The 26,279-nt window shown below is 40.1% G+C and overlaps 1 protein-coding gene across 6 annotated transcripts in view; it reads right to left on the bottom strand.

Annotated features, from left to right (window-relative positions):
- ptprua (protein tyrosine phosphatase receptor type Ua) overlaps nucleotides 1-26,279 on the bottom strand; it is a 201,884-nt gene that overhangs the window by 57,673 nt on the left and 117,932 nt on the right. For all 6 annotated transcript variants that reach the window (XM_008421304.2, XM_008421306.2, XM_008421305.2 and 3 more), the window contains exons 6-12: nucleotides 22,345-22,516; nucleotides 18,330-18,623; nucleotides 13,646-13,966; nucleotides 10,935-11,044; nucleotides 5,869-6,070; nucleotides 3,735-3,837; nucleotides 68-347 (exon numbers count right to left, since the gene is read on the bottom strand). In XM_008421304.2, coding sequence (XP_008419526.1) covers nucleotides 68-347; nucleotides 3,735-3,837; nucleotides 5,869-6,070; nucleotides 10,935-11,044; nucleotides 13,646-13,966; nucleotides 18,330-18,623; nucleotides 22,345-22,516 — 1,482 coding nt within the window. The remainder of the gene's footprint in view (nucleotides 1-67; nucleotides 348-3,734; nucleotides 3,838-5,868; nucleotides 6,071-10,934; nucleotides 11,045-13,645; nucleotides 13,967-18,329; nucleotides 18,624-22,344; nucleotides 22,517-26,279) is intronic.

The raw sequence follows: 26,279 nt of genomic DNA, 5'->3' as shown, positions 1-26,279 counted from the left end.
TGACAGAAAATGTTGCTGAAACAAACCAGTGCAGTGAACCAAAAGGATTATGGGTAATGCTTCCTACCCCTTTGAAGTTGCTGGTAGCCTGGAAGTAGATGAGGTAGTTCTTGGTGGGGTCTAAAGGACTGTTCCAGTAGCCATTGTAGGTGTGGTTGTCCCCCACAGTGAAAGGCGTGGCCTCAGGCAGACTGCTGGGGGCCAGCTCGGCTGTGTAGTAATGCGGGGCCCCTTTGGCCTGCGCCTCGCTGTGGGAGTTAGCCGTAGGGAAGCAGTCGACGGTGCCCAGCTCTCTCCTCCTCACCCGGCGGGAGCCGTCCTCCTCCACCACCACCACCTGGTAGGCACTGGGAGAGACAGATCAGACCTCTACAGTTATTCTACAGGAGCTGAAGCTAAGGGCCCTAAGGTTTTATCGTTTTCATTTTTATGAAAAAAATAACACAAAGACTGTATTTGACAAGTTTCCAACACGACATCAAAGCCCAATGTGTGAGCAAACCAGAGACAGCTTTCAGCAGGTGTCTCCTTTCTTGTTTTGGTATATTGTAATATTATGGAACTGAATACATTTTTGGAAATTATGAATATATACATGATACCTAAATCCCCAAAGTTCCCATGGCAACCGTTCAGAGGTGCCTAAACGCTTGCTCCCATAAAGCCCCGCCCTTTTCCACACAGCTCCTCCTTGGAGCCGCAGTCTTCAGCCGAGCTTCTCCACAAGGCTCCTCCAGACCAGCTGCAGCAGCAATTATCACACACATGCTTGAACTGCGAGTCTGCTGAACGCTGTGAGCAGCATAATGAGTAGACTTGTGGTGATGACATTCTACAGGCAGAGTCTCAGAATGTCATCACATTCCTGCTCTTTCTGAGCTCCTTCTTAAAGAGACAGTGGCCCAAATTCAAGGCGCCAAATTGCTGCGGCAAATTTAAAGTCTTTGATATTTGTTTAACAACTGACAATAACATGGTTACTTGACTGTGCTGAAAGATTAACAAAAAAAAAAACCCAAAAAACACATAATATCCTACTATTTAATGTATCACAATGTCTGGATTTATTTTCTACTCATTATATGAAACTGGTTCAATAAGCAGAAGCTTTAGCGCTTGGCCACCCTGACAGAACCATGCTGTCCTCTGTGACAGAACCTCAGCACACTACAGATTAAATCAGCTCCCATTCTTCATTATTTCCTGGAGGAATGCTGTTTCATTAAGATGCCGTGGATCAGATTTGTCTAAATCCGACATTTAGGCTAAAATTGGATTCGGATGCCAGTTACAGGGAAACAGCAACCAGCAGCTGTCAGCATATGCTTAGTAGTTTGCTGTCAGTTCAGAGCAGTGTGAGGCAGTGACTGAGGGAGACACATTACAGGATTTATTCACGTTTTGCAGTATTGGAATGATAAACCCAGGAACCATTTACTTTTCACGGTCACCATTTCCAGGTTATTGCAAAAGTACTGTTACACATTTTTATGACCTTATGTCAGAAAATTCAATGTATGTTTGTGGGAGTTTGCTTTTTAAAGTTTTTCCACGAATAAAAATGCTAAAAAATGTGATGTGCCCTGCATACATTCCTCTTTTCTCTTTAGTCATTTAGCCTTTAAGAATAAACTACTTAGTTACTAGTTTCCAGTCATTCCAGTTACTGTGTGAACAAACAGGGTTTGCTTCATCCCAAGCATTGAACATCCTATAATTCAGTCCATCATCTGAGCTGCCAAGATCCAAAGTTAAGGTGAGGAAATAGACCTTCACTTCCCAAGTCTGCTCTTTATGGAGGAGTTTCATGTACTTTCTAAAAACAGGTGGGTCAGATGTGAATAAAAATAACCAAAAATGTATCTAAGGCGTAAAACTTAGAACATGAGCCTGAACACTCACTTCGTCTCTCATGTGAAATATGGCGTCCATCTTGCTGTGGGGACACTGTCCTTAAGAAGGGACAGGGAAAATGGCTACAGTTGAAAGGAAGAAAGATGGAGCAGAAACAAGCCAGTTCTGGAAAAAGACTGCTGCCCGGTTCACATGGCAACGTTTTAAAATTGCCGGTTGATTTTCGAAACCAGAGAGACCACACAAGATGATAAAAAAAAACAAATTATAGATTTACACCACAGTGTGCGGCGTCCGACCACACAGCAAAGACAAGACAACACACCGACCGATTTCACTCAGCAAATCACCCAAAACGCCAGAGATCAAAGGGGAGTTCAGAGGAAACAAACATGGCGGACAAGGAAGAAGAACTATAGCGATAATTTGAGGATTGTTTTTATCAGAGAGAAAAAGTGATATACAAAGTTGTGCCATGGCAGTTGTTCTGTCTTCTGTATATATCTGATTCCCGTCCGTGTTTCTGTCACCTCGCTTCCTGGTTGCCTACTTGTTTCATTCAACACGCCACACACAGCAGGAATATCACTTAAGATTATCTTTCCAGCCATCACAGCAATCAGATGGTTATGTCTTTAAGACATGGAGAAGCAGCCTTCAGCTTCTATTAACCACAAATCTGGAACAAACTTCCTGAAAACTGCTAAACAGCCGAAACACTGAGTTCCTTTAAATCTAGACTAAAAACCCGCCTGTAAAGAGTTGCTTTAGAGTCATAATAAATGAAACATTGATCAACATATTTGATGTTTACTAATGATTTTTATGATGGCACTCATCAAAATAGAATAGAATATACTTTATTGATCCCCAATGGGAAAATGTCACATTTGTTACTGTTTTTCTCAATTGTTGACAAAACGGTGTGTTTTATGACTCTGTGTTTTAGTGTTTTTATGATCTGAAGCACTTTGAACTGCCTCGGTGCTGAAATGGCTCCATGTTTCGGTTTTCTTAGCCTCTTCAGGTTTTTTTATCCATGTTTTATTCTAGCTGTCTTGATTTGATAATGATTAAGTCTGTTTTTCAGTACTCTCTAGCTCAGCCTTTTTGTTCCTGTCAATCTAACTCATGTTTTTCCACCTGTGTTCCCTCATTAGCTGTCCTGCTCACCTGTCTCCTATGCAATTTAAGTTCCTGTTTGGCTTTTGTTCCTTGCTGTGTTCTTGTTTGTTATTAGATGTGTTTGGTTGGTTCCTGTCCATGCCAGTTGCTCATGACCAGCTTATTGTTTTGTTCTTTTTGTTACCATGGCTGTCTGCGCTTTGGCTCTTCCATGTCTCTGCCTTCGTCGTCCATGTCAGCCATAAGTCATCATCTGGGCTTTCCCTCACTGTTTTAAGAAACCGTAATCATTCTGCATGTAAACTTCTGATTTAGAAGACATGAATACATAAATCTGGAATTATTTCTCTTACTGTTGTAGAATTTAGCAAATACAAATAATTGTAACTGTCTTAAAACAAGAGAAGTTTAATAATATTTAACTTCATTAAGGTTGTATGTAGACTTCTGGTTTCAACTGTATTTAGCGATTGTTCTCATTAAATACATTTTTTTTAACATAATAAAAGGGGTTTAAAAGATATATACATCCTTCTTAAACCTTTTAACCAAAGAATTGGAAGCTAGGTTAGCTAGACAAGCTAGGCTAGCATAACATGACACCGTTTGCTTTTGAAGTGCGTCTGCTGCTTTCAGAGCCTAACGAACCACTTCCCGATGCCCCACAGAGCTCTTTGTGACTGCAGCTATAAATACCCGTGCAGAGCAGCAGTGATTGAGCTCTGGCGTAGCTGAGGAGCATTTATTAGCTGTACCTGACAGGCGCCCCCCTCCCCAGGGCAGGGCGCAGCAGCACGGTGATGGTGCTCTCTGACTCACTCAGTGGAGACGGGATGTCTTCATAGTCGAACACAGGGGCTGGAAAAACACACATACACACGCACGCACACATGCGCGCACACACACACACACACACACGCACATTTTAGAGAGACAGGTCAAAGACATGCACACTACAGAAATATTCCACACGAAACCTCAAAACCTTGTCAATTTTAATGTTTTTAAGATTTTTGCTGAGATATTTTAGGCTTTTTTTTCCAGCTGCATATGAAAGGAGCCGGAGCGCGATCTCTTTTCATTACTCAAACGGATCCCTTGTGTACCAGTAGACCTCCCACTCGCTGCCATTGTCTGCTGACGGGAAGCAGCAGCCGGCTACACAGAAAACAAGAGGCTTTTAAGCATAATTAGGATTTATGTCAAAGTTGCACAACCTCAGCAAAACTCTGGGAGCTCTGAGGTGGAGTTTTCCTCGCTTTATTACATATTGTAAATTAATTGGAAGTGTGTAGTGAAGTAAAGAGCTGTAGCTATGAGAACAACATACGAGCTCAGGGTGGAATGGAAGAGGTGAATGTTTGTGTAATTCTGCCACCAATAGACACACAAACAGCTGAGTTCTCAAGACCAGTGTGTGTGTATGCGTTCTGTTCACTATAATAAGTATAATATTCCAGCTTTGTATTTTTCATCCTTGCTAACAGAATGGAGCATATCTGCTTTCCTTTCAGTTTCTTTTAGCTCCTTACGGACCTGCTAGGTTAGCTTAAACTGGAGCTCTAACTGAACTAATTCTTAATATTCTAACAGTTCATACACAACGTTAATGATTTGCAAAGCCAAAAAAGGACTGTCAGGAGATAAAACTCCTTAAATGTCAAATTTAAGGAGTCACTAAATGAGCTAAATTTGTGTAGTGGTTAGCTGTGCTACCCATGATAATGCTAGCAAGTTGTAAACATGGCTGCTTTTCAATGATGACAGCTACACAAATCTGTAAAATCTATTTTTTTTTGTTGGCTATCCGGATATATCTGCAATAAATATTGTTGGATATATAGTATTGTACAGCAACAAAAAAGATCAAACAGTTCTGAAGTTTATTAATTTTATTTTGTCAACTCTTTCTTTCTATCGAAGCCAAATATCCAAAACTCTTTTATCTGTGTTTAATAAACACAGACATACTTTCATGAAGTCAATGTATTTTGTTCCCTTTTCCTAGTTTTGTGGGTTTTTTAATTAATTTCTGGTTTTTCAGCTCTGTTCAGTTTTCTTCCACATGTTTCCTGACAGAAAAATCCCATGTGAAAACCACGTTCGACATGGAAGATCTATGCACTCGAGGTTCACACCATTTTTTACGTGAATGATGCAAGTTGCATGTAAGACAAAAAATGTTTCATGGTAAAAACCCCGTGTGATTCTCAGAGTTGTGATTTTAAAAAGTGATAATTAACAACTCTAAAGCTGAAACCATAGAGGGGCTCCAAAAAGATGGGAACGACTCTCATTGCTCACACTAACACAACAAGCAATACTCTACAGCCTCCACATGATTTAATGCAAATACATCCCAGTAATGTCTCAGCCTAAACACATTTAATGGACAGAAATCACCAACTCACATTAAGAGGTGGAATGTTTTCACAGCCGTTCCATACCTGCAGTCTCAGCCTCTAATTTCTGTTGTGTTGTGTTGTGTGGGGCCTTTCAATGGGAGAACAGAAAACAAAGCTGTTTTCCCCTCAAACTACCCATCCTGAACATTTGTAGTTAGCTATAATTTGTTTTCTCTCCAATAAAGCGAGTGTGCATCTGAAAGCCGTTTTGGCTGTGCATGAATGAGGATAATTTGTATAATTTAAAAGTATATGAGGAAATCAATTTTGTTCTTTTTGAAGAAGAAAGAAACAAGTTCTCGCTCAGTCATCTCTGCTGGCAAGAAATGTTGATTGTTTTTTTTTTCTTTTTTGGTTTTCTTGGAATCTGTTTATTACAGACTGGAATATTAAATCTCAAAAAAGGTCTTCTTGTTTTATTATTGATGAGATTCATCTTCTGGGGTTACACACAGGACATCTATCAGCCTGACTGCAGGCTCACCAGATATGTTGGTAGTGATCTCTGTGAGAGCAGTCTGGCCGAAGCCTTTGGCCGTGCGGGCCCGAACAGAGACCAGGTAGGTGGTTCCAGGGTGCAGGCCAGAGAACATGTGGTAGGTTTCATTCCTCAGCTTGGAGACGGTGCGGCGAGGACCGGGAACGTTGATGCCCGGATCAGAGGATTCAATGCTCTGGTAGCTGATCTGCAAACGATAAACAGATGGAAAAAGAAAACAGGAACAAACAAGACTGATGAAAGAATAATCATGCGATACATAAAATGAACATAATAACTCATTTGTTTTTCCAAGCTGATTCTGAAAGAAAATTTCAATGTTCTTCATAAAATATTCATCAGACTGTTTTTCAAATAAAATAAAAAAACATGTGCTTGGTTAGCCATTAAATGTACTGGAGAGATCAGTTCAGCTTAGCCATGAGAGACAATGTGAGGAAATACTTCAATACTTGCATGAGTCCAAATATATGACCAACTTCTTTTACAATGATGGACAAAAATTCTTTTTAGAACTTCCTAAGTTCTTGATTATGGCCCGATTGAGATTTAGTTTGTTCAGCCACAGAAACTAGAGGCATGCAAATTTTTAGTACCGATCTGATACAAAGTAATTACAAGGCATGTATCGCTGATATTGACATCGGTACAGATACCGATATCGATATCAATACTTTTCATTTAAGTTTGACATACCAACACATTTTTTGTGGTTTTTTTTCCTTTGAATTAATTTTGTTCTAACCTAAGACAAAATTTGGACAAAATGTGTAGCCGTCTACAAAATGCTTTATTAACAAAATAATAATAATAATAATAATACATTTTATTTCAAAGGCGCCTTTCTGGCACTCAAGGACACCGTACAAGAGTAAAAAATAGTGACAGAAACAAATAAAATWTAACAATTAAAAATARATAGAAATAAATAAAACAAAACAATGYAKCTATATAAAATCTATGTAAAATCAGGCAAACCAATTGTGTCATGTGGAAAAGGCAGATCTAAAAAGGTGTGTTTTGAGTTCAGTTTTAAAATTTGATAATGACTTTATGTTTCTAAGGTATGGTGGTAATGAGTTCCATAGTTGGGGAGCAGAGCGACTGAAAGCTCTGCTCCCAAATGATTTGTATGAATTTTTCCTAAATAAAGTGCCAAAAATTATCATTTGAAAGTAAATCAAAGCATACTCTTTTCTGAGGTACAGCTGAGAGCCTACAACACAAAAATAAAATAACATTTTAAGAAGAGAATATGAAACAAAACTATCAAACAGTAGCATTGATCCCATACTGATACTGACCCTAATCCTCAGACCTTTTTGTCACTTCCTGCCAGCTGCATCACAACTCCTCAATAAAGTCGAGCCTTTAAGACCTGCTTCTCCAGTTAGATGGCTACCATCCGTCATTAAAACAGGCACCAATTACCTTCTAGACACATTTAGGGACAGTATGGTCTAATAGTCTCCTCTATCTTATGCTTAAAGTTGCCGTGACAAATGACTGCAACGAGCTCCAGAGGGAGTATTGGTTCCAGTCGAAGCAGTGATCTCCATGGCAGACGGGATGAAATTTTAAAACCTTCTGCGAAACATGTAGGAAATTAACATGGCCAGCGATTTTGTACAGAGGTTTTCTATTTGTAATTTTATACCTGACTTTTCTGGGTATGAAGAAAAATCATTTTCCACAGAACATTTTGTACATTCATAGTAAATAGGTGTGTTCATATTGACCATACGGATGTTTTGTACCCTCTTGGGAGATCATTTTCAAAAATCTACTCTGTCTTTTGTAAGGAAATGTGGCTGTGTGATGCAGATACCTAAATTAATTTATATTTGTGATTTTCTTTTCTAATTATTTTCAAAATTCATGAAAATATGTACAGTGGACTCCTAAACTGTGGTCCGCCTACAAATCCAGGTCTGGGTTCCACTGAAATGAACTGTCAGGTGTGAATGCCAAATGGACCAGAGACCGCTCCAGAAGCAGGAAGCAGGCTACAGTCGAGGGCATTCTGGGTAAATACAACCAAAAGAAATTGGCAAATAGTTTTGGTTGAAGTGCTTACTTTGAAAAAATGTGAGTGTTCAAAGCCTGAATACTGCAGCTATGGAATAGGACTCTGGTTCTATTTTGTGGTTCTAGCCACTTCTTAGCGGGAGGAATGGAAAAGACACACAGGTGTATCACCTGGACATGGCCAGGTGTGGCTGTCCAAAGTGCATGCCTGTACCTTCAGAGAGAGACAAGTTTAACTTTCATGGGAGTGCAAGAGGAAAAAACGTTTGATCTCTAAAAAAGACAATAGACCAAATTTTTTACCTGACTTTTAAAAGGTATGGTTTGAAGGGACGGTGTCTGGTGTAGAGGTGGAGCCTCATATCTACAGGCTATTTATCCTCGATGAATCTGGGATTCGGTTCCCAACTCTAGGTCCTTTGCTACATGTTGTCCCCCTCTCCTATCTCTCCCCATTTCCTGATCTGATGTAAATAACGACCGTCAGAGCCAGAAAAACCTTTTAAAAAATACAGATTTGAGTCAATAATTTCTCAAGAGCTAATTCCTGCTCCTTACCATACAGGAAAATAATTGAATGTGTTCTATTTAATCATTTTTTGTAAACATCATGCATGTCTTATTCATCAAATCAAAAAAGATGCAAGATGACTCCTCAAGGATTTTCAGCTGGTGACAAAAATAATAGGAGTCACCTGTATAAAACTGATCACAAGCAGATGGACAGGAGTTAGGTAGACGTGGTAAACCAGACTGGAAAGGATTCAGTTTAAGACCATTATTAAGACCCTCCACAGGAAACCTGACAACCGTTTTTTTAATTTTTTTTTTAGCTATTGTTAACGTAGCTGGTAACACACAGTAGTTAGATATGTTGCCTATATTCATACTTTAAAGACTGGGCTGCCATCAACAACTGCCAAGCTTTAGGGATTTCTGTATGTTTAAAAGATGTATTTAATGTAAGGAGAATGAGCTGAACTATCCATCCACTGTGCCGACCTGCAGGGAAAGAGGGAGGTGAAGGGGTGAGCTGGTGTCAGTCCATCGCAGTTTTTCTAAAACCTGTTTTGGTTGAGTCCAATCAGCTGCACCCAAAAGGAGAATACCAGAACTACTGCATGGCCAGACACTAATAAGCAGCTTTTCAAACACTATTAAATGAATCATCAGTGTTTATCAAGTTTATTCTGGCATACAGTGAGGATTCACTGCTGGATCGAAACATGACAACGTACAAGACGTTTTTATTTAGACTCTCAGTAATTTGATATTTTTGTGCACACAAAAAATATTTTTATGCACTACATTCAGTGACATCAAGAATATTTCTAAAACACTGCTGATGGATCCCACTGAGGAGCTTTTTTTTTCTGAACTCTGCATCAAGCCTAGTCAGCTTGTCAAGTCTTTCAATCACATGAAAGTTCCACTGCCGTCTTTTATTCTGTCGACTCTTTGTGTTATTTGTTCAACCTGAACCTTCCAAGTAAGTGCAGCTCATCTGTGTGTGAACAGTCACACCATCACTCAGTGTGTGTTTGTGGAACTAATTTCTCTCTCAAATGCCTCTGAGACAGTCATCGATAGTGAGGCTTCAAAGCAGAAAGCCCAGACTACCCTGGTCTCTGGTAGGTCAGAGACCACCAGATAGAAAAAAAACAAACAAAAAACCCAGAATCTGATTTATCTGCCAAGACAATGGCACAGACAATTAGACATTTTTTTCAGGCACTCACAGCATCAAGATGTTAATAATAAATCAGGAATGGAACTTTGTATTCTCTTGTTTCTGGTAGGCCCGTAAATCTGACGCACAAGTGACACCCGCAAACAACACAAAGACGCTTCTCTCGGTTCACTGGGAGCTACAGTTTGCTTCAAGAACTGATCTGATTGGATGCTGGAAAAGGCTATCGTTGTACTGAAGTTGTGCTAAAAGGAAGTGAAGCCTAAAATAGCATCAGCACAGGCTGCAGGCGCTAATGCTAATGTCCACATTTCTAAAGAAGTGCTGTGAATGATCAGGAATTCTTGAAACACTGAAAAGCTGACTGGATAAAAGAACACTTTGCACCAATGTGATGATGAAGAACCTGAATAATAATAAATTAGAAAATTCTATTTTTGAGTTCCCATGTCTATTTATTAAAAAATCTAGCAGCAAAAGGGATTTTTGAATTAAAATGTAGCTTATTTTGACAATACACAGTTTGATTAAAATGCAATTAATCAAAATTAATTCATTACAGACTCTGCAATTAACAAGTCCCGCCACTAGTATAAATATATAAACTTTAAGGGGAATAAAATAAGGATGAAGGAACAACATGTAGATATATTTGTAGCCATTTTATGTTATAAAGAAAGTAAAAAGAATTGTGATAAAATCAATAAATCCTATTTTTGATTGTTTTGATCAAAACAAAAATCACCAAACAGCCTGGCTACTCAGGCTTGTTCATCAGATGCAGCCTGGGGACAAAAACAGTCTCTGTATAACTGACCTGAAGAAAAAACTCTAAACAGTTTGTGTCCAGCAGGATGTTAGCTTCTTATCCTGGAGGCTGGATGGTCAGCCCTGATTGTCAATAATGACATTTAACATTGTGGAAGCATCCACCTCAATCAATAAATCAATCAATCAACTTCATTTGTATTGCACATCTCAGCAATAAGCCAGTTCAAAGTGCTTTACATCATTACAACACAAAAATACAAAGTCATAGAGCACACATTCAACAATTGAAACATTACATTTTACCAAATGTCGTCAGTGTACATCAAAATGTTGGTCAGTGTTTCATTTATTATGGTTCAAAAGTAACTCTAAACAGGTGGGATTTTAGTCTAGATTTAAAGGAACTCAGTGTTTTTGGCTGTTTTACAATTTTCTAGAAGTTTATACTCCTATATATTTACAGCCTCTGCTTTATTAGTATATAGAAATCTACTGTAAATTTAATGAAATGTGAACGTGGGTTCTGCAACAGGTCAAAGCGAAAACAAACCTCATCTCTTACCTCATACTGTGTGATGAGACCGTTGGGCTCCACAGGCTCCTCCCACTTGAGGAAGATCATGTCGTCGAGTGGAGTGAAGGTTAAAGACTCTGGAGCGATGCCCCCAGGAACTAAAGCGAGACAAAATAAACAGTCTCGGCTGAAACAAACTGTCTCGAGTAAATGGAGTGTTGTGTGGGCATGCTAGTGGGTACAAACACTTTTGACAGAGAAAAATAAGGGAGAAAGAGGAAAAAAGACACCAGGGCTAGAAAAGATAAAGGAGATGAGGGGACAGATGAAAACTGGCCCGACTCGGCCGCAGACATCAGGATATATTGACATCCTGGCTACTGATGTTGTGCAGCGTCTACATCATGGCCGTCTTTTGTGGAGAGATACTAAATAGATTAATTTAGTATCTTTAAAGATACTAAAAAGGACTAAATGACACATAAGATAATTTACTCCTTTAATACAATAATAATTATACTACTGCAGGACTAGGTAGTATTCTAACCGGCTTACTTTTTCCCATTTGGTCACATTACAAGAACAAATCTATCTTATATATTTCTGTGATTGGCCTTACAGAGTGGCTCCTAAATGTGGAGTAATATTGAAACACATCTTTCCCTGCAGACTTAGCTACATGTTTGTTTGTTTTTTGGTTTTTTGACTTAGTCTCCACTAGCTTCAAACATTTAGAAATGCAAAATTTGTCTTTTTGTTTGTGCAAAATAGTTCAACATAAATGAGATTGGACTGTGAGTGCCGGTGAAAATCAACATTTTCAAATACAACTTTGCTTCTTGCCTCAGCTCTTTCTTTAGAAGGAAAGGCTCTGGCAGCATCCCCATTACTGCAGCCAAGTTCCAAATCAGTCCATCCATCTCATCCTTCACAAACAAGACACTAACATACTTAAACTCCTTCCCATAGAGAAACCTCTGGCCCAGAGGCAGCAGTATTCCTTTTCCTGGTTGGGAACTGACTCTCATCCCAGTGTCTTAACAAATGACTGGAAACTCCCATGTTAGAGTCCAGTGCAAGTCCAGGAAAGAGCTGGACCTTGTGCCAAAAATGCAGACACAGCTCTTACTTTGGTCTATGGAGACCCGATAGTCCTGAAAGTGAACTCAGGTACACCGTAGTCCACCGTGTACTGCAACTGACTGGAGTATTACCCATATCACTGCAGACAAGACCTCATAATTCTTTGAAACAATCAATCCTGATCTGAGTCTAGTTTTCTTAGAAGGTAATCTAAAGCAAGAACTCAACATAGCTAAAAAGAAAACACTCTACAGAAAAAGAGGTGGACTGCTCCTGTGGCATGGGGGCCAATCTTTGCCTCAAGCAGAGGAGTTTCAGTTTTTTAGTGTCTTGCTCATAAGTAACGGTAGGATGGAATGGGAGTTAGACAGATGGGTTGGGGTTTCTGTAGTAACGTGGGGGTAGCTTCAGTTTGTTGTGGTAAGAGAGAGCAGTGCTAAAAAGAACGCTCTCGATTTACCAGTCGGTCTACGTTCCGACCCTTATGTATGGCCATGAGATATGGACGATGCCCAAAGGAACAAGATCCTGGATACAAACAGCCTAAATGTGTTTCCTCTGTAAGATGGCAGGACTAAGCTTTAGACACAGGGTGAGGAGAAAGTTTGGTTGGTTCAGAGAATAGATCAAGATGCGCCCTGGGTGTCTCCTTTTGGACGTTTTGAAGGAGACACTGGGGAAGACACACCTCTCACTGGATGGATAATGTCTCCCGTCTGGCCTAGCTATACTTTGGATCCCCCAGAATGCAGGATCTTGTTGGAGAGATCCATGTCTAGATGTTCTTCCTGGACCTGTTGCCCTGTGACCCAAACTCAGATAAGTGGAAGACCGTGGATCAACAAAAGTCTAAGGTTTTCTTGTTTGACTTTTTTTTTTCTTTTGCTGTTTTTTACATAAGGTGAAAAAAAACACTCCAGTGGCATTTGATAGTTGAGCCCAATAGGCAATGGACTGAAGAAATGGTCTGTAAGGCGTCCAATTTTAAGAAATCAATTTCTCTTAGTTATTAAGACATACAGTGTATAGGAATGGACAATTACAGTGAGATTGGACAGTGATTGTCTTCCTTTTATGTATGTAAATAAGAAGTGATGATGAAATGCTACCCACTGCAAATCCTGAGGATCAGTTTCTCCAACTTTCTTGACCATATGAATGGTCATAAAAATATTCCTAAGTCATATTCAGTTGCATGGGAATGTCTCACCAATTTTACATAACAACAAGACTTTGACCTTCTGGGTCTTCATCCATGGAAAATTTGCATTAGACTGCACATAATCTGCTGAAGTCCACAGGAAAATATTACAAAGATAAGCAAAATCATTATAGCATTTTGCTCTTGGCAATACACTGAGCTTATGAATGCTTCACTAGTCTCCATTTAAAGGGCTGATCTTCCGTTTAGTTATGCTGATCCAGCTTTTCTTTTTAGTCAATATTTGTGTGTTTTTTTTTTTGCTTGCGCTACACAACTGAAGGCCCGGATTTTTGTAAGCACTGCATAATAATCATCCGAGCATAAAGGAACAACTACAACTGTAAGAAGTTGTGAAGCTAAGTCTCCCTGACAACACCAAGCCTCACTGAACACCCAAACAAAAACATGTGCCTTCTATACAATTGGGTAGCACTGGTTAGCATACAGTGAGAACAATTAAACTCCCACTCACTATCCTCCTCCGTCTGAAAGGTGACCTCCCGGCTCTCCTTCTTGCCCTCTGGGTTGGCCAGTGCCAGCCTCACATGGACCGCCCGGAAGGGTGGCAGGTCCCTGAGGGTGAAGCGGGAGGTGTTGCGGTCCACCGACAGGCACTCCCTTACAGTGGCGTTGTTGCCCCCGCTGCTCCCCGTCGGCATGGAGTAGCGGTAGCAGAGGTACAGCGTGTACGTGTGGCAGCGTGTCAGGTTGTAGCCCAGCGGCTCCCACTGAAGGGCCAAAAGACGCGGCTGGATCTCTGTGGCTGTGAGGCCCCGCAAGGCACGCATGGGCTCTGACGGGGACAGGAAGCAGAAACGTTACTGATGAAGTACTACATGAAAATGCATTGAGCTCATGAGATACAGGCATACACGGCCTTGGAAAAGTGGTGACAGGAAATCAAAAGTTTCAGATTTCATCATGTAGGAAGTGCAAACTGCAGCACATTTCAATGGAGTTTTATAGGATAGAGTCCACCGACATGTGAGGTGGGAGAAATATTCTTAATGGTTTTAAAAAACATTCTTAATAAATAAAATAAAGCCCCTTTGACTTTATCTTTAAATATAATATAGGTTAACCCATTGTCTACTTAAATCTCCTACTTGATAAAGAGTCTTTACGTCTATGTCACTGAGTCACAATAAAAATCCAGCTCAGCTGTTCTATAAAGTCCTCTGAGGTTTTTAGGAGAAAAATCCAGGAACAAACAGCTTCATGAAAATCACTGAACCCAGCAGAAAGGTCAGAGATGAATGTATGGAGAAGTTTTAGGCAGGTTAGGTTATAGGCAGGGCCAGAAATTTTGACAATTTTATTTTAGTTTTTTACATACAAGAATCCAAAGCATGTTTCTGGTAGGGTTAGAGTTAGAGTTAACTACAATGACAGTCAACAAAATCAATTCTCTTGCTACTATTTGCTTCAAAAACTGATCTGACTAGAAGCTAGAAAGGACTATTGTTGTGTTTAAGTTGTGCTAAAAGGAGCTAGGCTTGAATAGCTTTGCTGATAGGTTTAAACAGCATCTCAATGCTAAACACGTTGCAGCGGCACAAAGACCCTTAACGCTAATGTCAGCATCAACACATTTCCAAAGCTTTTATCGTCTTATTTTACAAATGTTTCCTGTTTAATTCAGTCTTTACAAAATAATGAGCAATTAAATAAATTTATGCATCAGACTTCAGCATTTTTAATGACCATTTTTTGACACAATTCACTGAGTCTGGAAAAGGAAAATGCAAATTTTCATCCCAGAGGAAAGTTTTACTTTTAGAAAAATCCAAAAGTATATATCTACCTTCTCTTGTGTTTGATAAAATTGGAAAAAATAACAAGCAAAAGGAGGCAGAAACCTGCAGCAGGCGTTATGAACTCAGATTTTGTGCCTACAGATGGATAAAAACATGTCACAGAATAACACAGAACGGCAGATTCACAACTTGTTAAATGAATACAGTTTGACAGGAGAAGGTTGTTTGGCACGTATAAACGGACAAAGCCTAATTACAGCTGTCAAGTGTGAACATTACTATTACACATGTGGATGTCGAGCTAAATGTCCACTTTCAAGCATTAATGAGGGTATTTCTGTCCAGCAGCCTGGCCTGAATGTCCAAGAGTACTTCAGCGGTACCAAATGGAGGAATCTGAGCGAAATGTCCTTGGAATGGCAGCACAGGGATGTGGATGACTCTCAGGCAGCACTGGAGAGGCAATAGCTGCAGCCCTGCTGCGTCGCCAGACATGGATCACAAGCTAATAACACACATGAACGAGGCAATGTCAAAAAGGAGAAATCACTCCTGAGAGGACAGACACATCCCTCAAGTGTTTGCTGACTTTAAGGAGGTTTGCTCTTTCCAAGAGCACAAACCACGCCAAAGAGTTTGACGCCCTGACAGTCGAGACGGCCAAAAGCGTTGCCCTTCAAAATAAAAAAACCCCATTAAAGACAAAGGCAAAAATTTAGGTGCAGAAAAAAAAAACAAGAATCACAATGCAGTTAAAATCAGATCTGACACAAGCAGAGAGTTCACTTTCTGCTTCAGACGCCATTAGTCATCATTAGAGCCGCGCCCCGGCAGGCTCTGTCCTGTCCCCGAGCGATCCGGCCCCGCGCCGACATTCTGCATGATTAGCCTAATCAGAGGGATTACCCAGAGGCAGAGGGAGCCAGGCAACCAGAAAAGAGAGGAGGGATGGAAGGACGGTGGACCGGGTGGGACGCTCCCCGTGGATCTGCTCATTTTATCTCCAAGGCTTGTCCGCATTGCCTGGAGTGGGTTTTTTAGAAAATGTGAAAGACTTTCAGTGCACAAACTCATACTTACCAAGAGGAGACCATGTGTGTTTTGAGCTGGAGACACTTGTTTGGAGGACTTTCTACACTCTGTGATTTAAACATCCAAACTGACTCAAAGTCTGTTGATATTTTGGTTTCATGTTGCATCGTGGCCTGATTGAAATATTAGTACAAGTCTACAGAGGAAAAGAATGTAATTGCTGAAGAATCCAAGTAAATGGGAGAAACCCAGACTGAGCTGTGAAGCGAGATTTTAATTGAGTGGAATGGTACAGGATGGCCAGGCTATATTACTGTTTTTGCCCGACTCATGTTCGCCACCAAGTAAGCCTACAAATGACTTCTGTATATGAAGAAATACATGAATTATTTTTACATAGATTTTAACATTGAACACTGGGCTTTGGATAATTACAGAAGCGTTTTTCAAGGTTATTACAGCTTTGATGACAAACTGTGAAGTACAGACTGAATGTTTCATATTGAACATTTTTAGTCACACTAAAGAATACATACAGCATTTCACTTTTAGCTCTCAGAACGACCATCAGTTATTGACAAAAGCTAGATGGGACTGAGGAACATCTGAAATGTCAAGCTCAACGAGAGTCTGAGAAGAAAAGGAATCCATGCCGCGGTGGTGTCACAGAGTCTCCGCTGTCTTCTGCTTTAACCCGGGGCAGAAAGCTTCAGACATGAGGAATGGGATCTGACAGGATGTGGCTGAGTGGAGGCGCCAGCGTGAGCGGATCAACCCCGGTGGCAGGTGACAGGTCTGATTGAAAGAGCGTCTGGCCGGCATTTTTACCAGAAATGAGCAGCAATGTGGTTGAAAGACAGATGAGTTGTAGTTAGGTGGCTCTGCTAGCGTGACATGAAGCAAAAAGGTAGAAAACATTTTGACCTTGGTGGTCTGCCTTTTCAAAGACCAGGAGAAAGATGGAAGACTTTGACTGTTCCATGTTAGGACGACTTAGACGCCTTTGTGACACAACGGCAGCAAACACAACCTAGCTGTCTGTTGTTAAAGGGACAGTAAGACTTTTTTGAATGTTACATCATGTTATAATGTTGCTCCCGCATTAAAAAAAAACATACTTGGAATGTTGCTATGATTATTTCATGCGTGTCTGAGAAACCTACATGGCAACCACACAGCTGTCCAAAACACCTGGGTGGACTTAGCCCCGCCTTCAAGGTGCAGCTCCTCCTCAGAGCTGCAGTTTCCAAGCTTCTGCCTCACAGAGCAGCTCTCCCTCACTCAGCTCCTTCAGATTAGCCAGTAGCAACTAGTATATGGTATGATTAATGTCCCACCAAGTTGAGCATGCAGTGGCGATCTGGAGAGCAAAAAGACTCTTCTTTTACTTGCGATCCATAGCCACACTGCTGCAGTAGCAACAGCAGCATTAACAAAATAAAACCTGATGATTAAGGCATGCAAGGCATGCTTTGATTGGATGAAAAAAGCTCATCTGTGACTGGCTGGTGTTGTGGTTCATTTACATACAACTTCAGTTTGGAACCAGACACAGAGCTGAGCACGAGCAGAGACCGAACAGACCGAGCGAGCAGACGGAGAGTGGATCAGAGTGAAGTGTGTGTGTCACTCAACTTGGTGTCACAAATATCATCATGCCATATTAACAAACATCTGGTTGAACTGCACATCTGTGGAGCTCATTATAGGAGCTACGTCTCAGAGCGACGCTGCTAAAAACGTTGTTAAAAGGTCAATAGAGGAGCCATGTTGTGATGACTTCCTGAAGGGAGAGTTTCAGAAAGAACATTGAGTTTTTAAAGAGAAAGACGACCAATTTCAAGAAGTTAAATTATGAAATCAAATTTTCTTTAAGGCCCTGAGATGAACTGGCAACCTATCCAGAGTGACCCCACCTCTCACCTGGTGACCGCTGCAGGGCACCAGCACCCCTCACAACCACACTGGGGACAAGTATGTGAGATGATGGATGAATTGGATAGATTTCTTTTAAGTCATATTTGATATATAGCATTTTTATAACAATTAAAGCTAAGGAAAATACAAAATTTTGCCCCTTTAAAGTTTTAACACCTTTGAAACTTATTCACATCTTGTCACCAACTTCACTGTTTCCTGCTGAAAAAAATATCGATACAGCATGATGGAGCCACCACCGTGAGACATGACTGACTGATTTTCCCATTGCAGTCCTTCACAGAACAGAACTCTCTTATTAGGCAACACCTAGAAGGTGAGCTCTAGATTTTTAAGTAGTTGCATCAGAGTAAAGGGGGTTGAAGACAACCAGTCCCACACTTTTCATGTTTTTATTTGTGAAAAAGCATCCACTGTGACTGCACATACCTGCACACTTGGTCCGGCTGACCAGCGGTGGGCCCGGCGCTCCGGTGCCTCCCTCCCCGGGTCGGGTCAGCAGAACGCTGATGTAGTACTCTGTGTCTGGCTCCAGGTGCCAGACCTTGTAGGTGAGCGAGCCCACCACATGGGTCTCCTTCCAGGTGGACTGGCTGGCCCGGTACTGGATCTCCCGCCGGATGACAGGTCCGTCTCCAACAATGGAGTTGGTGTTGAGCTGGATGATCAGGTAGGTGGGGCCCGATCGCAGGAGCTGGGGCGGGGCGATGGGCGTGGGCGGGACTGGAACAGAGAAGGTCACCTGGTGTGAGCTCATTAAATCTACTTCCTGTTAACTGGGCTGGTGCGCAGTGTGGAGGGAGAGTAGCCCTCCATTATTGTAGACTTCATGGGTTGTGTTTTTATGATATTAAGCACGTTGAACTACTTTGTTCCAGAAACATGCTATAATAAAATTAATTGACTGATATTGCTAAAACATCACCAAATTATGAATATTGTGTGAACATACAATATTTCTTGGCAGTAATCTTAAAAAGAGATTAATGCATATATATATATATATATATATATATATATATATATATATATATAGACGCAATTTTAATGATTATGGTATATATGTAAGGAAAAGTCAAAATTCTTTCTCTAAGACAGATTGATTATCACATTAGATCAATCAAAAACAGACGTCTTAAACACGAATCTAAGGCTTTTATGAAGATTTATTAATCTCCTGCAAATAAATGATATTAATGACATAAATCTCGATATGTTGTACAGATAAAGTTCTCTCGTTCAAACGAGATGCTGTTCCTGAATTTATTTCCAAGCTCTGGCAGGTTAATGTTTCCATAGCGATGTTTAAAGCAAACACATTTGTTTAGCATGAAGGGTTTCATTTCTCGGCTCTAAATTGTACTTACTCCACTGCCCAGTAAGCTTTAATGGTTCTTCAGGTAATCATCACTGTGACCTTTTAAACCGGAATTCTGCTGCTTAAATCCAAATATATATATCCCAGGTGACCCTTGTGCGACCCTTAACCAGGAACCATTCAGATCAGTTCACAATGCTGATTATTTCAAAGGCTCTTGTTAAAAGTGTAGTGATGAAGTCAGGGTCAGCAGTGGAGTGAGTCCTTCTTTATGTGTGCCTGTAAACCAAGTAATAAAGAAACACGAGAAAAGCAGAAAGCAACCACGAGGGAGCAAAACCCAGAGGAAAAAAAAAAGAAAATATTTTCGCGAAATCCCTTTCAGCATTATTGAAGAGGGCGATGCACTTTGTTCTGAAATGCCTCCAACAACAGAAGCAGCAACGAGACGACTGGTTTTGTTCCTGAGACAGAAGAAATTACTTCAGATGAAGAGAAACAAAACAACACAAAGAAACATGGAGTGAATGTGTGGAATATTCTGCGATAGATGTTAGCTAAAGAGTAAAGAAACCACACTTTGAATATTGAGCTGCTTATGGTAGTAATGAGGCTAGCTTAGCTTCTGGAGCAATTCATTGTTTTAAATGCTGCATTAAATGTTTCAGCTAAACATAAACACGCTGGTTTAATGCTTAGCAGAGTATATGTGTATCACCTTTACAATACTCTATTAGAGCTGCTTTTAGTTTTATCTTAAGTGTTGCTAGAGCCTGACTTTTTCAGTTTTTTTTCTTGTTCTTTTAGTTATTCTTATTTTCTTGGGTTCTGTTTTTGTCTGTCGGTTAGACAATGCCTGTCAGTTATTGTTTAACCGACTGCCAGACAACAACCGACTGCCTGTCGGTTATTGTCTGGCAGTTTTGTTTATTTTGCCATTTCTTTTTGTGTGTCTTTCTCATTTTCTTTTTTTATTTTTGATTGTCCACATTTTTCTTTTGTTGCTGTTGTTCTTCCTTCATTCTTTTTTCTCGTTTCTTGCTGCCTATCTTTCTTCCTTCCATGGCCGGCTCTAAACAGGGGCCAAAGGGGCCAGTGCCCCTGAAGAACTGATCCTGGCCCATTTATGACCCCAGTACTGAAGAGATAATACTAACTCAGTTTCCTATGATGATATGCACTGGCACAGGAAGTATAACTAATTGGTCCCTTGGATCAATTTCATTCTTTTACCTTCAGTTTTACTTTATTAATAAAATAAAAATGAAGGTTTTGAACGTTGAACTTTGACCACATTGAGACAGAACCACAGCCTTCATCTTCTATATCAGAGGTCTGAGACCTGCTGCAGCAACAAGCGGATCTGTGGCTCACTTAATATATTAAATGATTAAATAATTAAATGTTACCACTTTCTTTTGCTCTATGTCCCAACCTCATTATTTGGAAATATGCAATGTTAAAAAAAAAGAAAGAAAAACAGTTTAATGCCAAGAAAACTAAGCCATTTAAACTGGCTGTCCTGTAAATACAGTAACTTAATAGTAACTTAAAAAGTAGATGAGAAAAAAATCAAAACATTTTCATTAAAACCAGTGACTCACGGTGATTTCCTATGACGGCTCCGATCTTTCTGTTTATCATAGAGAACACAATGTAACGACAGCAGACTGTGATGAAGCCGTGATCGTTCTATGACATGTACATCTACTCAACTTGACAAGCTGTATGTTTTCAGTTTTCTATGTATAAAACCAAGAGTTAATTAAAAATAAACACATTTTGTCCCCTGCCGGTTATAATAGCTGTGTTTTAATTAGAATCAGCCACTGATGCATCTCTAACTCAATCAGACAAGAACCAACTGTGTCGCTATGAAGGCAGGATTTACTGAAAGATCCAATAAGTTTATTTATTTTAAGTTAAAGTTTGACACTACAGTACTTTGCAAAACTATTTCATCAGTCAATCAAGTTCATTTGTGTAGCACATTTCAGCAACACCGCAGTTCAAAGCACTTTATTTATATCATGAAAACATTAAAAAAGCTTATGCTTTCATAAACATGTCATACAGTCAACAATTGTGAAACCAGGAACACTGGAAAATGTTCAAATGTTGCCTCCCTCCTCAGAGAATCAAGTTCAGATCTAAGAGTAGCATACATAGTCATCTCCTTCAATCAAGACATGGATTTAAAACACAGTAAAAAATCAATTAAAAAATTAAAAGAAATAAAATATAAATAAATTCAACATAGCCATATGTGTCTCTTGTGTGCCAAAGAGTCTGTTGCTGTCTTTGGATAAGACCAGATAGTCCAAATGTTTTAAATTGGATTATACAAATGATATCAGCTTTCACTCTGGAAAGAATAACATGCAGAACAGAAAGGAAAGCCAGAGAAATCTAAGGCAGCCTCATTTATGTATTTGTTAAAGATGCAAAACTCATTAGGTGAAGAAAATTAAACCATCTATTCTCTCTATTAGAGAAAATAGATGGAAATGTGATTACTTCGTATCGCACCTGTCTGATAGGCTTTTTTTCTTTTCTTTTGATGTTTGTTGTAGTTTGTTGGTGTAACAGTTCGATCATTTGATTCTGACCCAAATGTTTGGATTATATTCATCTGCATACGAATATGTATGTGTGACTAGGTAAGAAGAATCCATTCAAACTATGTATGCCTTGTATTTTATGTACTATTATTAAGAATGGATCCTATGAAAAATAGGATGGGAGACCAGGCCAAGGAATATATATACATGATTAGAGGAAACAGATTGAAATATATTATATTTCCATCTATAATATATAATATTTTTCCTGGCCTGGTCTCCCATCCCTGTGAAAGGATGTTTGGTCGGCGCGTCACTGTGTGTTTTATTGTCTCCTTGTCGTTCGTTCGTTCTCTTTCTTTCTTTCTTTCTTTCTTTCTTTCTTTCTTTCTTTCTTTCTTTCTTTCTTTCTTTCTTTCTTTCTTTCTTTCTTTCTGTTTCTATTTTTCTGTTAGTGCGTCCACATCTCTCTTTTTTGTTCTTCTTCTTCCTGTCCTGCATCTCCCATGTTGAAATCCTCCACTCTGTCCCACAGATATTCTGCACCGTTGCAGGACTTGCTCACCTCTGACGATGAGCTCTCCAAAGTTGGAGACGGCGGCCCCCCTGGGGGACAGGGTGATGCAGCGGTAGAGGTCCTGCTCGCCGCGCTGCGCCTCCACCTGAAACGTCGCCATCAGCCGCTTGTGGCTCAGCCGCGACAGCCAGGAAGTGTCAAGCACGGCGCTGTTTCTCCGCTGACAGCCAGACAAAGAGCACACAGAGGGAAATGGACATGTTTACTTAAGGCCCATCAATGTGATTAAAACCGGGAACACAGCAGCCTGAGGAGACACACACACGCACACACAAAAACAAAACAAAAAAAAAAAACTAAAGGTGGTTAGAGTCTGCTAAGTGGCGAGGCGAGATAATGAATATGTGATAAATGTCAGCGGTAACCACGCTGGCTTCTCCTCCAGCCTCGCGGCCGTCGTCGTTTCCAGCTGACATCTCCTCAGCCGCCTCCATGCTGATGTGTCAGCGCCGCAGGCGGACCGGAGACTGGCTCAACCCGTCAGGACCAGATCAGAGCCGGCTGCCGCTCAGAATGCCTCCTTGCAGGACATGCAATATATGCGGCTCGCTCAAACAATAAGCAGATTAGAACGTAAAATGTGCGCTCTTGTTTTTTCACTAGGAAATCGATTTGACATCCAGTGGTTTGAGCTGGGAATGACTCAGGAGAAAATTGGATGCAGTTTGGAGAATGTTTATGTCGTGTGCATGATGTAGTATTTTTCCTATTAGTTACACATTTTTACAAATATTCACCTCTTTGAAAGTGACAGACCTAATTCAACAGAGGTCCATTCAACTGGAGCCAGTAGTTTATATATCAGTCATGATCAGCAAAATATTGCCAAAAACAAATTACTAAACAACCTTTATGTCAACTGATTTCTAATGAATGAAAATGAATTTGCTTATATGAAATGCGGCAATCAAAAAAACTCGCTAGGATCTGGTGTTTTTTTTTTTGCTGCATCAAAATGAGTGTGTTTTGCACAACTGCAATGGAAATACTTTTGTCACATCACACGAGTCACATGATCAACAACAGGATGTTACTACTGGCAGGAAAGACGAAGAAGACGACAGGAAGTGGTTGGAGGATGACGGCTCAGTTTGTTTTTTAAATATCTGCTCTGGCTAAAAAAACTTACTTGTGTGAGATTTTAACTGTGTGCTTATTTAATAGAAACACCGCAATTGCAAAGTTGTGCTTTTTCAACATTAGCAGAATACCAATAAGGTTTTGTGCTCAATTGGAAACACAATTACGCAATATGATACGTATTTTTATGTCATTGAGATTTATTTTTGCAGAAATCAGTTTTCACGTCGTCATCAAAGAGTTTTTGGTCAAAGAAGCAAAATTTAGCTGATCATAATGGGTTTGTTAAAGCAACAAAAGTCTAAAACATCCAAGGGAGACAATAGTTTTCATCGGTAAAGCACACGGACTGCTGTTTCAGTTTTTTTCACTTTGCACACACACACACACACGCTGGCGACCTGTCCAGGGTGACCCCGCCTTTCGCCCGAAACGTTCGCTGGAGATAGACACCAGCACCTCCTGACCCCGAAGGGTGTTAGAAAATGGATGGATGGATGGATGGACACACACACGTGCATGCGCACACACACACACGTGCACGCACACACACACACGCACCCACGTACAATTTGCCATCAAGGAGAAAAGCTCTCAGTTGTTTGCGTCTCCCACATGTTCTGCGTGGCTCTAGCCATGAACAAGAATTTATAAACTAATATTTTTAGATGATTTTTTTTTCATGTATCAATGACACTCGAACACAGTGAGAAAGGGGTTTGAAGAAATAACATCTCAAAAAAGAAACACAAGGGCTGGGACTGGGAGGATAGTGAGATGTAATTTGCGAGGCCCCTTCTCCCTGCAGCCGTCATTTCAAAAGCACTCACATGTTGAGGCTTCAAAGGCCAGAGAAGGATTGAGGCATTCAGAGAAGGGTTTTTGAAGACTAATATTAGCTCATATTCAGACGAGGGAAATTGAAACTATTTTCAGTTGGTGAATGAGAGAAATGGCTTTCGGCTTTAGTAAACCAAAACCCGTCCCAGCCAGAGAACTAAAGCAAAAGGCGCTAATTTAATAACCTCTCATATCTGCAACTGGATCTTTTCCCAGCAGCTCTGAAATAATCAAAACACAATATCAGGCTCTCAAACTCAGCATTTATCTGAACCATACTGCAGGATTATTAGTGACGTTGTACTCAATTACAGGAGAATGGATCCAGAGTTTTAAGCAGCTCCACTGATTAATAAACCTAGAAATAATTCAGCTCAAAAGGATTTATGTTATTTATGTCTTACTTCATCTTCCCTTTGAGTCTGGAGATTTCCCCTTTCTCTTCCAACATGGCTGAGTGAGTTTGGTGTGGAAGAACATGACTGACCTTCAGAGCCCTGACCTAAACCTGATAGAACACGTTTGGGATAAATTAGAGCGGCGACTGTGAGCCTGGCCGTCTCGTCCCACGTTAGTGTCTGACCTCACAGATACAGCTGGCGCTGCAGGCTGTTTTCACACCTGATAGTCCAATAGACTGGATTTGATTTGGGACCAAAATTGTGACATTTGTTACGTTTTCAGCTGGTTTCTCACTGTAAGGTGTCAAACAAACCAAACCCCTTGAAAAAAAAAACCTGTTTGCAAAATAATAATAAAAAAAAACAAAAACAACTGTTTACTTTCTTTGCCTGTGGGGGCACTGCACCAAGAACCACTGAAGAAAGCGACATGAAAACCTCTGAAGAAGACATGAGCACAACTTCCTGCTTCACAAAACGTAAATCAAAATGGAGAGGCGTCAGATTCTGCAGTCTTCCTGCTTTTGGAGTAGTCTCCAGACTTTATAGGCAAATAAACTAGATTTGGATTAAAGCGGACTAAAGAGGGCTGCTGTGAAATAAATCCTTAAAGATTTTAGAGTTCCAGCTGTAGCATGCTCCACACTCATGTCTTCTGAATTTGGAGAAAGTCAGAAAAGTGAAATAACTTTGATATAAATAACTTCAAAGATCCTTCTGAGGTAGTTTGTCCTATCATCAAACAAAAAGCCTCATAACTGGGAGTATTCCATCATATTTCCAGCATGCAGCCATCCAGGTCTTCCTAAAAAAGACCAAACTTGATAGTAGGGTACTAGAAAAACTCTAAATTGCTTTTTCTGTCCAAAACCCCAAAAGTTATTATGTTAAAAATGCTTCCATTTTCACTCTTCTGCATGGTATTGTAATCTCTTCAGGGAGGATAGAATTCCTTATAACTCTGAAAAGGTTACGTAACCATGGTGACTCAGGAAAAATAAGTGAAATATATATAGTTGAAACCAGAAGTTTACATACAGTGAATTAAAAAACGACACGCACACAAAGGTTAAATCAGATCTAACTTCTCTGATTTTAGCTCAGTTTGAATAACAAATTATTTCCATTTGCTAAATGATTAGAGAATAAATGTATCAGAGATTTATTTATTATAGAATCAGAAGCAGGGGTGAAAGTAAGGGGTTACGGCAGGGTACTGCGTACCCCTAAAAGATTTAGCGGGGGTAAGCAGTACCTGCAAGAGAGGGGAGCGGCTGTCTGCTGTAAAAAATCAATGGGTTCACTGTGCAGCCGTGACTGATTAGTTTTTCAAGAACAATCTAAAACAGACTTAATAAATAACTTTTTTCCCATTTCACATAGTTTCTGAACTGTTTTTTTGCTAGAGCAGCGGTGCAACATGTCGATCGTCGAAGGTTTTGAGTCGATCTCAGCATTAGGACAAACTGAACGCAGCCAGACGCTGAGACCAGCACGTCCTCCTCTGACTCCTTAGCAAAACGTTTATAACTTTATTAAAGAACAACAAAAAAATCAATAAAACGTGTTCAAATTAATGATCCATCAACAATAATAATCTCA

The sequence above is a fragment of the Poecilia reticulata genome, linkage group LG11 (assembly GCF_000633615.1).
Source record: "Poecilia reticulata strain Guanapo linkage group LG11, Guppy_female_1.0+MT, whole genome shotgun sequence".
Classification (NCBI taxonomy): domain Eukaryota; kingdom Metazoa; phylum Chordata; class Actinopteri; order Cyprinodontiformes; family Poeciliidae; genus Poecilia; species Poecilia reticulata.
This window is presented reverse-complemented; position numbering and strand designations above follow the sequence as displayed.